The sequence below is a fragment of the Cnephaeus nilssonii genome (genome assembly GCF_951640355.1).
Source record: "Cnephaeus nilssonii genome assembly, chromosome: 17".
Taxonomy (NCBI): Eukaryota; Metazoa; Chordata; class Mammalia; order Chiroptera; family Vespertilionidae; genus Cnephaeus; species Cnephaeus nilssonii.
In genome coordinates, this window is record NC_137088.1 from 38,975,696 (window position 1) to 38,990,857 (window position 15,162).

The following is a 15,162-nucleotide window of genomic DNA, read 5'->3' on the forward strand; positions in this document are numbered from 1 at the left end:
TATTTTGTAAAATCCATTTATTCAACAAATATTTTTTGAGACCCTATTATTTTACAGGCATTACTCAAGTGCTGAATACCAGAAGTGGCCAAGGCAGATGTGCCCGTCAGGACACCTTAGGGGGCATCTAACAAAATATCTAACTGAAAAGTGGCTTAAAGATAAAGAGCAGCGCTTGCTTCGGCAGCACACATACTAAAATTGAAACGATACAGAGAAGATTAGCATGGCCCCTGCGCAAGGATGACATGCAAATTCGTGAAGCGTTCCATATTTAGAAACAAAAGATAAAGAGCAATTTTTCTCACGTAAGAGAATTCCTGAGGTAGATGATTCAAGGATCCATTCAACACTGTAAGCCAATCATTACGGGCTCGGGCTCCCTCCACCTTTCTTCTCTGCTCTCCGCTGTTGTTGGCATCCCCTCCCTCATCTTTAAGAAGACTGTAGCCGCTCTGAGAGTTCTGTCCTCCCGATAAAACATGACAAAAATACGAAAGGAAGACAGGTGTTTTCCTCCTGGTGGCAAGGGTGACCACGTGCCCTGGTTTGCCTGGGACAACCACAATTCATGCCCTCGTTTACTTCTAAAGGGTCCTGGATTCGACAAAAGGTTATATCATTGCTCCAGTAATATTCCTTTTTTTTTTTTTTTAAGCAAGAAAAATACTTCCAGCCCTAACCGGTTTGGCTCAGTGGATAGAGCGTCGGCCTGTGGACTGAAGGGTCCCAGGTTCGATTCTGGTCAAGAGCATGTATCTTGGTTACGGGCACATCCCCAGTAGGGGTTGTGCCGGAAGCAGCTGATCGATGTTTCTCTCTCATTGATGGTTCTAACTCTCTATCCCTCTCCCTTCCTCTCTGTAAAAAATCAATAAAATATATTTTAAGAAGAAAAATACTTCCAAGAAGCTCCTTCAGAAACTGTCCTGAAGGGCCCTAGCGGTCCGGATGAAGTCAGGGAAGTTGGGCTAGCTGAGCATTTGGCATTTTATGCCTTCACAGGTGGTGGCTTCTGCTGGCCAAGAAGGGGAAGAGAGCGGCTGCTTTGGTGACCAATTAGGAGTGTCGGTCACAAGTGACCAGTTTGCATTTTCATGGAAGTAGCTGGGTTGGCTCCTCGCTTCTCAGCCTGCAGGAATAAAGATATCCCGCCAAGCCCCACAGACACTTTCCATGTGGCTCATGCGAATGTCTCCGTAAGGGTGTCACCCATGTTCTCAGGAGCAAGCCTACTGCATTGCTTCCTGTTTCTAGGCATTGCTATATTCCTCTGGGCATTTTCTGGGCACAGTGGCATGGCCAGGGCTCTGCCGAGCACCATGTTTTCTACTGAAACTGGACTCCCCTGCTCTGCATTATTGCCTGGGCTCTGCTCTTGGTTTCAAAGCCGTCCAGAGGTCTGGGGCAAAGGAGGGGAGAATGCCACTCTCTTCATATGTTGAGCTGTTAGCAAGTTCTAAAGCATTGTTGTTAGTGTCCTCAGAGCTGACCAAGTGTTTAGGCAACCGGAGCTTGAGGTGGACATGAACTGGGTTCACCAGTATTCAGATCAGCTTCATTTCCAGGCACAAGTGCCCTGACAGAGAAATCTTGCTTTGATTAGCCTTGGCCAGTGAAGTGAGAAGAGAAATGATATGCATCCCTTCCAGATAAAAGCATTTAAGAATTGTGTATGGGTACGCCACTCTCTTCCTTTTGGGCAATGTTGTACAGAACGTCCCGATACTGAGGTGATATAACATGGAAACAGCCTAGAAGGCTGAGCACATCCATGGAGGCCCACTGCCCGGGAATGACTCCTGGAGCCACAGCCGACGTTACGTGGGGGAGCAATAGTGGTTTGTTGAGAGCTTATTTGCTACCACAGTATAGCTCAGTCTATGCGGACTGAGATCTACTTTTGTGAATAGTCTGTGTCGCCTGTGGAATTCATGTGTAAATTCAGTGGGCATTGGCCTGGGAAGAAGGAAGTTTGTGTCTTCCTTCTGACAATGAAGACATTCTGACTGGGTCAAGATCATTTTGTCATTCTTCCTTTAGAAATTCTCTCTCAAGGGTCTGCTCAATCCTCAAACAATTAGCTTTATGGCGGGTGATGGGACTGTTCATTAGCATTGCCCAGCTATATTTAAATGCATAATGTAGATTCTAGTTAGTGTTCCCCTAATAGAGATGAAAACGCTCCATAAGCAGAATGGACATGGTATGCCTGAGAGGGTGAGATCAGGAACAAGGCTGAGGTGATGAGGGGAGGAACGTATATAGGGTAGATGAGGAGTATGGTGGGGTTTGGGGAATGTATAGTTTTCATGAGAGAGGGACACAGAAGGGAGGAAAAGGAAGAGGGGAACATCTTTGTGAGGTAAATAGCACTTGGGAAGGATGTAACTCAGAAGGTTAAAGGGAAGAACAAAATGCTAAGAATAAGGCTGTCCAATAGTGGGCCATATTTGTTAAGTCAGTTGAGATGCATGGGATAGAAACTCACTCTGAAGGACCTTATACAAACAACAGGAGTCTGTTAGTTTATAAAGAGGAGAAGTCCAGATCCAGCCTTATGGTCCAGGGGCCTCAGTGATGCCTTTGGATTTGATGCCTTTCTCTCCAGCATTCAGGTCTTTGATGTATTCATGCAGGTGGGTGCAAGCTTGGAGTTAATACCATTGCAACATAGTAACAGAGAGAGAAGAGAAGAGAAGAGAAGAGAAGAGAAGAGAAGAGAAGAGAAGAGAAGAGAAGAGAAGAGAAGAGAAGAGAAGAGAAGAGAAGAGAGGAGACACCTCTTTCTCAAAAGTTTTAGTAAAACTTCACCATAGTCTGACATGGGTCATAGGCTTGCTCCAAAACAATCTTTATGGTGGCCAGGGGCGTAATACAAGAGGAGCTCTGTGCCTGCTCCCAGAGCCACAGATTTGAATGAGTCCCATCTGAACCACATGGGCTGACAGTAGAGTGTGGAGATCCCAAGGTGAAGATGTGAGGCTATAACAAGAAGAGGGAATGGGTGCTGGGTAGGCAGAAATGATAGATAATCAGCCTTAGAATGTTCCTCCTAGGAGGGACCTTAGGGGTAATCTAGTTGAAATCTTTCATTACAGAAAAGAAAATTAAGTCCTAGAAAGGAAAGCCCACATGAAAGTACATTGGAAACCTTATAATTAAAAAATTATCATTTAATAAAAAATGTCTATCTTAGCAATGAATCATTAAAAATACATAACTTCATTAAATGTTTTAATTCAAAATACAAACATACATTCAATTACTCGCCAATCTTCTGATGCGGGATCAAGGTATTTCTCATGATTAATGCATCACCTGTTTGGCCTCCCTGTCATGATTGTGGAAAAGAAATCAACTATAATAAAATTCACTCTTGTGGTATTTAAAGTGAAATGAAAACTTAAGGTAGTTGCACAGTAATCTAAGTACAATATTTTCATAATATTTATTATTTCCCTCCAAATTTGCTGTTGTCTTGCCCACAACTAATAGTGACTAACTTTTACTAAGTATTGTTGAAGTATTCAAATTGCTATTTTTTGGAATAGCATCTCTCTCTCTTTCTCTTTCCACTTGTTTCATTGGCTTATATAAATTTTAATTGCATTAAGTAATTATGGGTATATGTACATATCACTAGAATAAAGAGATTAGAATTAAAAATAGCAAATTCTTGGTAGCCAAAAATTCAAGTAGGTTGGATGTTCTAGAGATCATGCTATTACCTGTGAGTGCTTAATGTACTGGGGCATCAGACAGTATCCTGCAAACAGAACAGATATTTTCTTGTTGGTTTATATCTTTGCTGGTTAGAAAATGATTGGTGGCCAGTTAAGTGAAATCATAGCATCTATCCTATGAAATAAGAGACCACGTGGCTCAAAATCTGGGACTGTATAGATAGAAAGCAACTCCAACTTAATTGTTCTCAGATCTCCTTAGATGTTTAGCTTGTAGATTTCTCTTTATACTTCTTACCACTTTATTGCTCAAGGCCCATAATCGCAAGTTTAAATCACAAGATTAAAGATAAGATGCTATAATTCTTCACACAGATATTCTCACGCCTCTGATCTGCCCACCCTCCCTTCTTCAGTCCATTCTATTCATAGACACAGTACAGTGGCATGCCTAAGACAAACAGGCAGCCTTATCCGCACTTTCTGCTTTGTATGTTTATAACATTTCAACAAGTCACCTAATTGAGCCATTGTGCCAGGCCTGTACAGGAAGTCCCTCGAAAACGGCAATGAAAGTCGAGAGCAGAAGAAAACGTGTACAAACCCACATCTGCAATTTCAGGAGAGATCCTGAATTGGAGTGTCAAGTGCATCTTTCTACTAAATGTCTTAGAACAAAACGTCAAAGAGACAAACCATTATGGATAAATATTTCCTCATCATGAGAAAACTTCAAATTCACACAAACATGCAGTCCTTTCCATGTTCAGGTATTATAATGCATTCAGATATAATAGACAGAAAAGATAAATGTCTCTTTTCAAAAACTTACTCCGTGCTAGATCCTCTAGAGCAGTGGTTCTCAACCTTTTTAATGCCGCAACCCTTTAATACAGTTCCTCATGTTGTGGTGACCCCCAACCATAAAATTATTTTCGTTGCTACTTCATAACTGTAATTTTGCTACTGTTAATGAACCATAATGTAAATATCTGTATTTTCCGATGGTCTTAGGCTCTACAGCAGCAGTTCTCAACCTGTGGGTCCCGACCCACAGGTTGAGAACCGCTAGCAGGGTCACCTAAGACCATCGGAAAACACAGATATTTACATTATGGTTCATTAACAGTAGCAAAATTACAGTTATGAAGTAGCAACGAAAATAATTTTATGGTTGGGGGTCACCACAACATGAGGAACTGTATTAAAGGGTCGCGGCATTAAAAAGGTTGAGAACCACTGCTCTAGTGAAAGCCAAGGCTGTGCGATCAAAGATGGAAAATCAGAGGGAACCCACAGGCTGCAGGCACTGCCCTCAAGGTTCAGAATCCAGCTGTGAGTGCCACGTGCGCACGTGAGTATGATCGGCGTTTGCTGTAAATGGGGCATGTAGCACATTTTGGACTGAGGGAGCAATTAGCCTGCTTTAGCAGAGTAAACGAACACTGGGAAAAGCAGAAAGTCTTTTGAAAAGATTAACTATTTTATGTATCTTGAAGAAAATTTTTATTTTCCAGGTCAATAAGGAAAAGGAAAATGGGAAAGCTTGGTAGACTCAGGTAGTGAAGGATCTGATAGGAGTATGTGCCGGGAACCCAGACCCGGCTGCACAGGCTGAGCTAGTGGCCTGCATCCCACCCTCCCGATCTTCTCTGGACCCACAGTGCATCCTGGCTGCCTGGCCCCTCTTCCTCTTCCTGGGCATGTCTATAACTCACAAGCTGGTCTTTAAGGGAATGTACCTCAGAGTAATTATCTTATTTATATTCTTTTTTTTTATCACCTGCCACTTCCACATTAAGACAACAACTTCATGAAGGCAAGAAGTGGGTCTAGATTGCCATCTGCTACATCTCACTGTTTAAATCCATGCCCAATACCCAGATAGAGCTTAGAAGCATTTATGAAAGACCCAATAACTGAAACTGTCATGACAGTGAATAAGCAATATTCTAATAGCTCTCTCATTAAACAAGGCGGCAGGTCTAAAAGGCATATGCATTGCTTAGCAACAGTATTATGGTTCAAGGCAATTGTTCATTTCTTGGCGTTTTTCTTCCATTCATCTAACAAAACCTTAAGACACGTGAGGAACATCCCAGGTAATCACAGAAGGCTAAAGTAGGACATATCTACATTGCAGCCAGAAATGTTTTGGCTCAGTTCTTCATAGCTTTAATCTTGCTGGTTTTAGGACAAAATGAAGAAAGCATTCATGTCAATCTTGAGTTAAAAAGCATGAACTAACCAATCTTTGTATGCCAGGTCCAGAGCATTTTTTTCTTTGCCCACATAAATATCCCAGGCTTAGTTCAGGAACTAAGCTGTTCCAGGGACCCATTTAAAAATCATCACCAATCGACAGAGCCATCATGGTCCGCTTTGAAAACTTGCCCTTCAAGATCCTAACTCCCTAATGTTAGTGATTACAGCACGGATGAAAAGATGCTGGCCTGTCATCCTTTCTGGCTGTCATTAGAAGATGCCTAAGACAGTACTCTCAGAGAAGCTGAGTGCTTTGGAGGACAAAGAGTTAATGGCAACTTGGGCATGTTTGGCTCTGTGGACTTGCTAGGGGCTGGAGAGGATAACGGAGAGTCCTAGTTAATGGGGCACAGAAGAGAGGAATATGCCAGTGATCTCTTGGCTCATCAGACAATGCAGAGACACTAAAAATGACAGAATTGTTTTGGCTTAGGAGCTGGAGGAGACCTGCCAAGTTCTGGAGACATTCTGAGATCCCTGAGCGCCGGCAGCCAGCAGAGCCACAGCTGACCTTTCTGGGCACAGTTCCCATCCTCGTTAAATTGAAAGGGGAATAAACGACACCCTTGGCTAGCAAACACGAAGGCCCTTTTTTCCTCTAAATGAAGAACAAAAACAGATAGGAGATAAAGGAAGATGAACACTGCTCTCACAAAGGCAATATAGTTGCTAGTACTTTGGCCTTAGGCAATTTATCGTTAATTATTCATGCAGATATGGAAACGACCGGTCAAAAAATCACATGTTTGCAGAACATGTTCAAAATATGGATCGAAAGAGAACAAATGTTGATTATTGATTGGCTTATTTTTTCTAGCCACATTTGACAATCCAGCATTACATAACACGAAGATAAAGGGATGTAGCAATATTATGAGCATTTGGGTGATGTTCCACCCCATTAGAATTCAATATGAAACATCCACAAAAAAGGGAAACAAATAAGGAAAAAATAGACAAGAGAGAAACGCTTACTTGCCCATATACAGTGTACTCCACTCACAGTTTTGTTTGATATATTCCCTAGCTTTGTTCAAAAATCTTTGTGTAATTGAGTGCATTTTTTTCACTTCCTTAGGAGTGTGACACTGTGAATGCATAGTCACCATCTAGATATTCCATCTTCTGTGTCAGTGAACAAATCTTTGTAGCAATACAGAAGAAAATATGGGTAGGTAGAAGTCATGGCATATATAAATAGCCAGGTGAAAATCATCATTATTTTATCTGGGTAGGTGTGGAAAGTTTTGCATGAAGATTCGCTGCTTCAATACATTCTGATATTTTTATTGATAACATTTCTCTCCCATATCAATGATTGGGACCACATTTTTTTGGGGGGGGGGGCAGATTCATGATGCAGTTTTGTATCTGACTGAATAACTTTGTGTATCCCTAAGTATACATGGAAAAATGTATTTTCTTTCAAAAATGTATAGAACTTGAGTTACTAATTTCCTAAAATATTTGAAGCTGGGGCCAGTAATCATGGAGTGTGTGCATTCATGTCTGTGTGGCATCTACAGCTGAGGAAGAGAGGAACTCAGTAGAGGCACTTTAATCTATTGCTTTGCTTAGATTCTTACCCAACTCTGACATGTCATTCCTCCACAGAGTCACCCGAGTGAGCCTTGTAACACCCTCTGATCACATCCTACTTATATCCACAGATGCTGTTCAGACTTTCAGAAAAAAAAAAATAGTACAAATTTCACAGTGTAGTTTCCAAGACCATTCACAATACAACTCTGGCCCACTCTTCAGCCATGTTTGTGCCAGTTTCTTAGGTGGTCTGTGATTCCTCCATCTTACCCAGGCACACAAATAATTAAAAAGCTGTTTGAGCACCTGCCATATCCAGTCCAAGATCTAGAGGCTGAGGGTACCATAGTGCATAATAGATACATTTCCACATAGAGACAAGTATAGAGGCTCTACAATGGTAGGGGATATGTGTCATGCTGTAGAAGCAATAGACTTGGCTGGGTGGAATGGTCACAGCTCGCTTGCATGGAATATTAATGTCTGAGCTGACACCCACAGGATAGAAAGGAGTCAGTTAGCCAAACAGTGTATTACCTGGTACTCTAGAAGAGGGAAGAGTTTTCCCAATGGCCTGCAAAGGGGAAATTTTTAAAGAGTTGGGAGAATTTGAGGACTACGCTGCAGAGTGAAGTATTTGCAATTACCACAGTGTGCCCTGCTTCTTCACTCCTCTGTTCCCATCTCCTGGGGTGGAAACTTCTCCCGGGGCTTCTTCTCATTATCTGCCTGATGAGTTCTAAGTCCCCTTATGTTTCCCCTTCTCTTGGGAGTCTTCCCCAACCACAGCATCACGGCCCTAGAGAAACTTCCAGGGTACCACCTTTGTGCCCTGGGGCCTCTATTTTGTACTGTGTTAGGATATTTCACAGTCAATGGCTATTTTCTGATCTCTTCCTTCAGGTCTGTAAGCTTTGAGGGTAAGGATTTTGTCCTCATCTTGTTTTACCAGTTCAGCAAAGAACAAAGCACCCCACTGATACTCACGTTTTTGGAGTGAAAGGAAGTGGAGATAGTTTAAAATGTCTTACATTCTTATGCCCATCTGCAAATGTTGGTCTGGGGTGTAAGACAGGCAATCTTCTCCAGACATGTATCGGGAGATGAAATTAGCTCAGAGCTTCCCAGTGCACACGTGGGATCCTTATCTCCCCAGATAACACAGAAGGCCAGAGTGACAGAACCACAACCCAGCCTGTTTTTAAAAGGCCTACACAGACCATGCTGTCTTCTGGGGAGAATAATTAATTCGATTGGAATGGAGACAAAGTAGAAAGAAATGCAAATATTTGATCTCTTTTGAGTGAGAAGGTAAGAGTTCTTTTTAATGTGCAAAGCATGTTTTAAGGAATCTTTGGAGACCTGGCCCATCAGAAAAGAAACACAAAGCAGGATACCAGCGGAGAGTTCCTTTTCTTTGTAGTGTCTTCTTTTAGAAATAAATTTTCTTTTCAAATGGAAGGAGAACATAAATTGTAGAAATGCCAAACTCTCAAAGAGACATAAGCTTTAAACACCCTACATGGCACCAACCACAGTCTGGCATTTCATAGACTGACATAACCCCTACCTTCCACGGTTGCTCTCTTGGGCTGAATGGTGATGGCTCCTTCTGCGATGTCTTCGTGTTGGTACAGTGGGTTTATTTTGGATCCCCAGCTGTCTGAGCCCACCCAAAGAAAATGGCCCACTTGGTCAGCTCTTTTGGCTGCTGCAAGGATCTGCCTGCAGAAAGGAATGAGAAAAAGTATATTAGGATAAAGAACAGCTATTGAACATATGCAAATTAGGGATCAAGCAGAAGGAAAGGAAGCTACCATTTCACAAAGAGTAAATAACTGATGCCCAAAATGTAAGTGAAAGGATTTACAGCTTTAATATATAAAAAGACTTTCCAAACCATTAAGAAAAACCATCAAAGTGTCTTGAAGAAAATAGACAAAGAGTATTAAAAGTCAACAGATAAAAAGGAGAACTATAAATAACCAATAAACTGGTTGTTCACATACATTAGAAAGGAGGAACATGTGAAATAGAATAAGATATCAAATTCATTTCTTGGATTGGCCAAATATTTGAAATATTTGTTTATTTTGTGACATGAGTTTGGCATGGGCTGGAGAAATGAGCACACTCATTCTCTGCTAGTGGTAATGTCATTTCTGAAAGCAATGTGTTTCTTAATGAAAGGTCTTAAATTATTGATTAAAACTACAAGTTAAGCTTGAACAACGTACAACCAATATTCATAAGTAAAAATTGCATATATGTAACAATGGCAACAAGATGTTTGAATACCAATCATAATTTATATCATTTACTTGTATACTTTAACTTCCTTGTTACTTATGATATAAACATATGCTTGTCACTGTAAAAGAGCCAGTTTAATTAAAAATAAAATAAATTAACAAAAGGGAAGCTTAGTTATTCAGGGAGAAGTTATTACAATAATATTTTTGGAAGAACAGAGCATGGGTAAGAGGTAACTACATTAGTAGAACAGAGAAAGCTACAACTAAAATGGTATTGGTAGGTAATACCACCGGAGAAATTGTTTATTTACCTCTCAGGACTTGGATGTACCAAGTACCACAGAGGTGCATGGCCAAATTCAGTTGTCTTAGTTGAAAGATTGTGCATAGAATGGCAAAAAAGAACACCCAGATTTTCCTCTCCTTCTCCCATGCAGGATATGGAAAATTGTGAACAGCCAAACAGCAGAAGGTTGTGGGCGAGCGATGATGAGTTAAACATGAGGTTGGGGGTGGCGAAATTGGGAGGAAGAAGTTAAGGGTACCATTAAGTATTGAAATGGTAAGGCCCTCTACTAAATTTACATAATTCTGAAAGCCAACCATGTGTGTTATTCCAGGAAGAAAATTGCTTTTCTGAAAAAATCTGAACACCCAGGGGAAAAATATATGAAAAAGAACAAAAAAACAAACACATTTAAATGAGAATTATCATATCTGTAATCAAGAGCAAGATAGAAACCAACAAAAATATGTTAATTATTAAAATGTAAAATTAAAATTATGTTAGAAGATAAAAAAAAATTCTAAAGAAAATTCTCCAGGAAGCAAAACCATAATAAAAGGGTAGAACATACACAGAAAAAGTGTTTCAAATAATGAATCCAAGAAGACATACATCCAACTAATGCCATTTCCAGAACAATGTGCAGAGAAATGAAAGTGAAATGTTTTAATAATATTTTAATGAAGAAAAATCCAAGAAATTGAAAGTTCCCATATTAAAAAGGCTCACCCAGCATAATATTAAGAAAAAATCAAGCATGCCACAAAATTTAAGATTTCTGAAAATGAGAATATCCTAAATGCTTCTAAGTGAAAAATCAGGACACATGCAGAGAAATAAGCAGCAGCAGAGGAAAAAAAATAATGAATGATGGAGCAATGTCTCCCCCATTCTTAGGAAAATTATTTTATAATCCAGAATTCCAATAGAAATAGAATTAGCATAATGCACAGCTATTACAGATTTTTTTTTCCATCCCAAATTAGAATCTCAAGCTCCCTGGAAGTCACTAGCCTGTAACTCATTAGTCACTATAGATATTTGCTGTAATAATTCTGTGCGAGGTATGATGCATTTAAAAATAAATATGAGTCTAGACCTTATATTCCCAACTACAAAGTAAGTGTGGAGGCAGAATAAGAACATTTTTTAGGCAAAAACCTTTTTCTTTAATTTGCCTTTTATTATAAAGTTATTGGAGGATTGCTCCAGCAAAATGGGGAAATAAACTATGAGTACACATAAAAAAGAGAAAGAAAAATAAAGAAAAGATAGAGATTTCAGAAGGGAAGTGCCCAAGACAAGTAATAATACAGGTCACCTTATATATATATATATGGACAATAATGTACACACTGATTTATATTGAATGGAAACCTGATAGAATGATGTTGGGAAGATAACGAAGAACTAATTAGCCAAGTTAATAATTCAAAAATTACAGTACAGGTACATTATGCAGATAAGCCCTGAAGAAATAGCTTAAAGAATTAAAATTGTTGCTCAAAGAGAATAGAACCAAAGAGTTTAGAGGAATGAAAAGGAGACCAATGTTTTGCACCAAAATTATTTTAGTCATATTTTAAAAAATACATGCATTTATTATTTTCATTTAAAAATGACACACAATCAATTGTTTATACTTGATGTAGAGTATCACTTCTACTGATCTACCCAAAGGAAATAATAAAGCATACTGTCAAAATCCTATGTTCATTAAAGAGACAACCAGAATGCAGAGCAACAGGGAACTGGTTATATAAATACAGCACATCCAAAGGATGGACGGAGAGCAATTAAAAATATACTCCCTGTAATTTCCACAAGGCATTGTTAAAGAAGAAAAGTCAAATAAAAAGCTGCAAAAGACTGTTCAATTCTTATGTAATGAAAGCTGGCCAAAATTTGCCTGTATTTCTGTATATACACAGTTAAAACTATAGGGTTAGTATATAAGAGCACAGAAAAATACGGATGTCAAAGGCAGGGGATAGAGGGTGGAAGAAATGGTAAGTACTATTTTAGCTTAAGTAAATTGAAATACATATGAAAAATATGAATAATATACAACCTGTTGTTAACAAAAACCATTCACTGAGGAGCTGCTGGTAATTCTGAAGAGAATGAAAAGGTGGGGTGAAACAAGAAAAGAAAGATGAAACTGACATAAATACAAAAAGTGGACATTCACCTTAACATATTTCTGGAAGAGTATGGGGTTATTTGTTAAGATAAGTAGGATTAAACCATTTTAAAATATTTATGGTACAAAAAGTGAAATGTGAATTGCTAAAAGTAAAATATAAAATTCATTGTGATCTTGATTCTGTTTGGAAAAACTTTTACATGTTTAGAAAAAAATTATTACAAACCTCAATCTAGAATTTTTTAGTGGTTATCTCTGAGTGTTGAGATTTCAAGGTTTTTTTTAAAATATATTTTATTGATTTTTTTTACAGAGAGGAAGGAAGAGGGATTGAGAGTTAGAAACATCGATGAGAAAGAAACATTGATCAGCTGCCTCCTGCATACTCCCTACTGGGTATATGCCTGCAACCAAGGTACATGACCTTGACCGGAATTGAACCTGGTTCCCTTGAGTCCACAGGCCAATGCTCTATCCACTGAGCAAAACCGGTTAGGGTGAGATTTCAAGTTTTATAGGGATTACATGAAATCATAGTTTGTGATTATTCTCTCTCACCTTTGATTTTTCTAGATAAGCAGGAGGCAAAGTAAACTTAAGAGTTCCTGTTACTAAACAGCAACAGCAAAAACTTCTCCACATTTTTCAGTGGACTTAAAATAACTATGTATTGCTTTATAATCAGAATAAAGTGTTCCAGAAAAGAATTCATTCTTGTCTAAAATCCAAATTATTAGTACGCATGACTGATTTAGCACCTATCTCTATTTCAAAATCTAGATGTTAATATCTCCTCACTGCTATTCTCCAACAAAGTATTTCAAGTAAATGTTGTAAGAAATCTCAAAATTTCCAATCTACAGTGTAAATTTCCTGAAAACAGAAATAACATAACATTGTAGGTCATTAATACTCTTCAGACATCAGTGTGTTTAAGATAATGTTCTGGGAGACACTTATATATGCACTGAATTCTATTACTGTGCTCAAGAGCCATTACTGCTATCATTACTATAAATCACAGTATAAAATAATAAACACACAAACAAGCCCCAACACACAAAAAATAGCACAGTTATTAAGAGGTTTATATACATTTTTATATCCCAAATTAAAACCTCACACTACCTGAAAATCAAGAGTATTAAAACTAATTTGTCACCATTGCTATTTGCAGTCAAACTTTTATGTGCTGTGTATGATGAATTTAAAAATACAGCTCTCTCTCTCTCTCTCTCTCTCTCTCTCTCTCTCTCTCTCTCTCTTCCTCTCTCCTCTCTCTCTAAAATCAATAAAAAAGATATACTTGTGTGAGAATTAAAATAAAAGTAAAAATAAACACAAAGCTACACTTTATCAATGTATTCCATATTTTTAAATGTATAAAATAGGTATGAAAAAGATATATGAGATGATTAAGAAAGGCATCAATGAGTTGACAAAACCTGGAGCAAAAAGACAGGGTAATATTATGAAATAAAAATTCTCTGAAATAACTAAATCACAAAGTAAGAAAAAAATGCCCTAAGAGCAAAAAAGTCAGCATTTTATAAGGAGAGAAATAAGGGGTGATCAGAAACAGTGCCCATAAAGAAGAGGCTGTTGGAAGTAAACCTTGAAGAACAGACACACTTGCAACAGGTAGAGAAAGAGAGAAGAAACACCATGAACAAAAGCCATGATGGAGGAGGAGATGTTTGAGGACCAGAGTCATGCCTTTTGGGAGGAGGACTGGGAGAGTGGAGAGGAGTTATAACTGTCAAAATAGAACCACTTGTGAAGACATCGTGAGGTCAGAAAGGCAAGCCTGTATTTAAATTATTAAATAGTGGCCATTTGACTAGGCATTTTATTCACCCATTGAATGCCATTTATTAAGAATACTAGAGGCCCAATGCACAAAATTCATGCAAGGGGCTCAGCCCTCACAGCCCCAGCTTCATCCTGAAGGTCGTCCAGACGGTCGTCCAGATGGTTGTTCTGCTGTTTGTTCATTCTAATTAGCATATTAGCTCTTTATTATATAGGATCCTATATACTGAGCACTGTAATAGGGCCTGAGGACACCCAGCCCCGCAACACCCGTCCCCTCTGGCAACCATCAGTCTGTTCTCTGCATCTCTTTTGCTTGTTTGTGCTTTTTGGTCTTTAGATTGTATATATAAGTAAAATAATATGATATTTGTTTTTCTCTAACATTTCACTTAGAGTAATGCCCTCTAGGTCCATCCATGCTGTGACACAAGTTAAGATTTCATTCTTCTTTATGGCCATTACATACATGTACCACAGCTTTTCTGGCAATGTGTACTTAATATGAAATAATACTGAATGTAAACTATAATTGAAAAATAAAAATTTAAAGTCTCAGATTAAAAAAATAAACAAAAATAATATCAGCAAAGAATATAATAAATTGGAAGTGGTTCTAAAAGATTAATGTAGTGTAGGCTCAAATAAATAAAAAAGAGCCATCATCTCTACCCTGCTATGGTTCTACCCTAATGATGCTTATGGATTAAGGGAGAACACAAATGCTAAGAAAAAAAATGAAATGATGTGAAACGACACAAACTACGAAGAATTTTCCAAAGCTGCATTGTTCAGAGAAATCAACATTGTTCAGAAAGCAATGGCAGAGGGGCCATTAGACTGATGAAGTAGGGAAGCAAACGGTGTTCTCAGCAGGTGGAAGAGAACGTGCAGAGACCCGGGAGGAGGCAACACAAGTGGGCCCAGTGCCTACTGTGTAGCAGTCGTGAGGGAGCGTGGAGTGAAATATCCCCAGGGTAGCTAAGGCAGGATCACCATAAAAACTGCTCCGAAGGATTTTTATTATATTGACAGGAGAACTGAGGCCTCCAAAGTTGGAAAGCAAGATGGGGAGGGGCGCCTGCCAAGGCGAGTCAGTGCTCATTTAAGCAGCATACAAACCTCAGGTAGGCCTCCCTCAGGTTCACACTCTGCATTGAACAGTCCTGA

The 15,162-nt window shown here is 38.9% G+C and overlaps 1 protein-coding gene across 2 annotated transcripts in view; it reads right to left on the minus strand.

The window, feature by feature from the left end:
- GRM7 (glutamate metabotropic receptor 7) overlaps positions 1 to 15,162 on the minus strand; it is a gene marked incomplete at both ends in the record, with an annotated part of 782,439 nt that overhangs the window by 371,459 nt on the left and 395,818 nt on the right. For both annotated transcript variants that reach the window (XM_079794370.1, XM_079794369.1), the window contains one exon: positions 9,064 to 9,218. In XM_079794370.1, the coding sequence (XP_079650496.1) occupies positions 9,064 to 9,218 (155 nt within the window). The remainder of the gene's footprint in view (positions 1 to 9,063; positions 9,219 to 15,162) is intronic.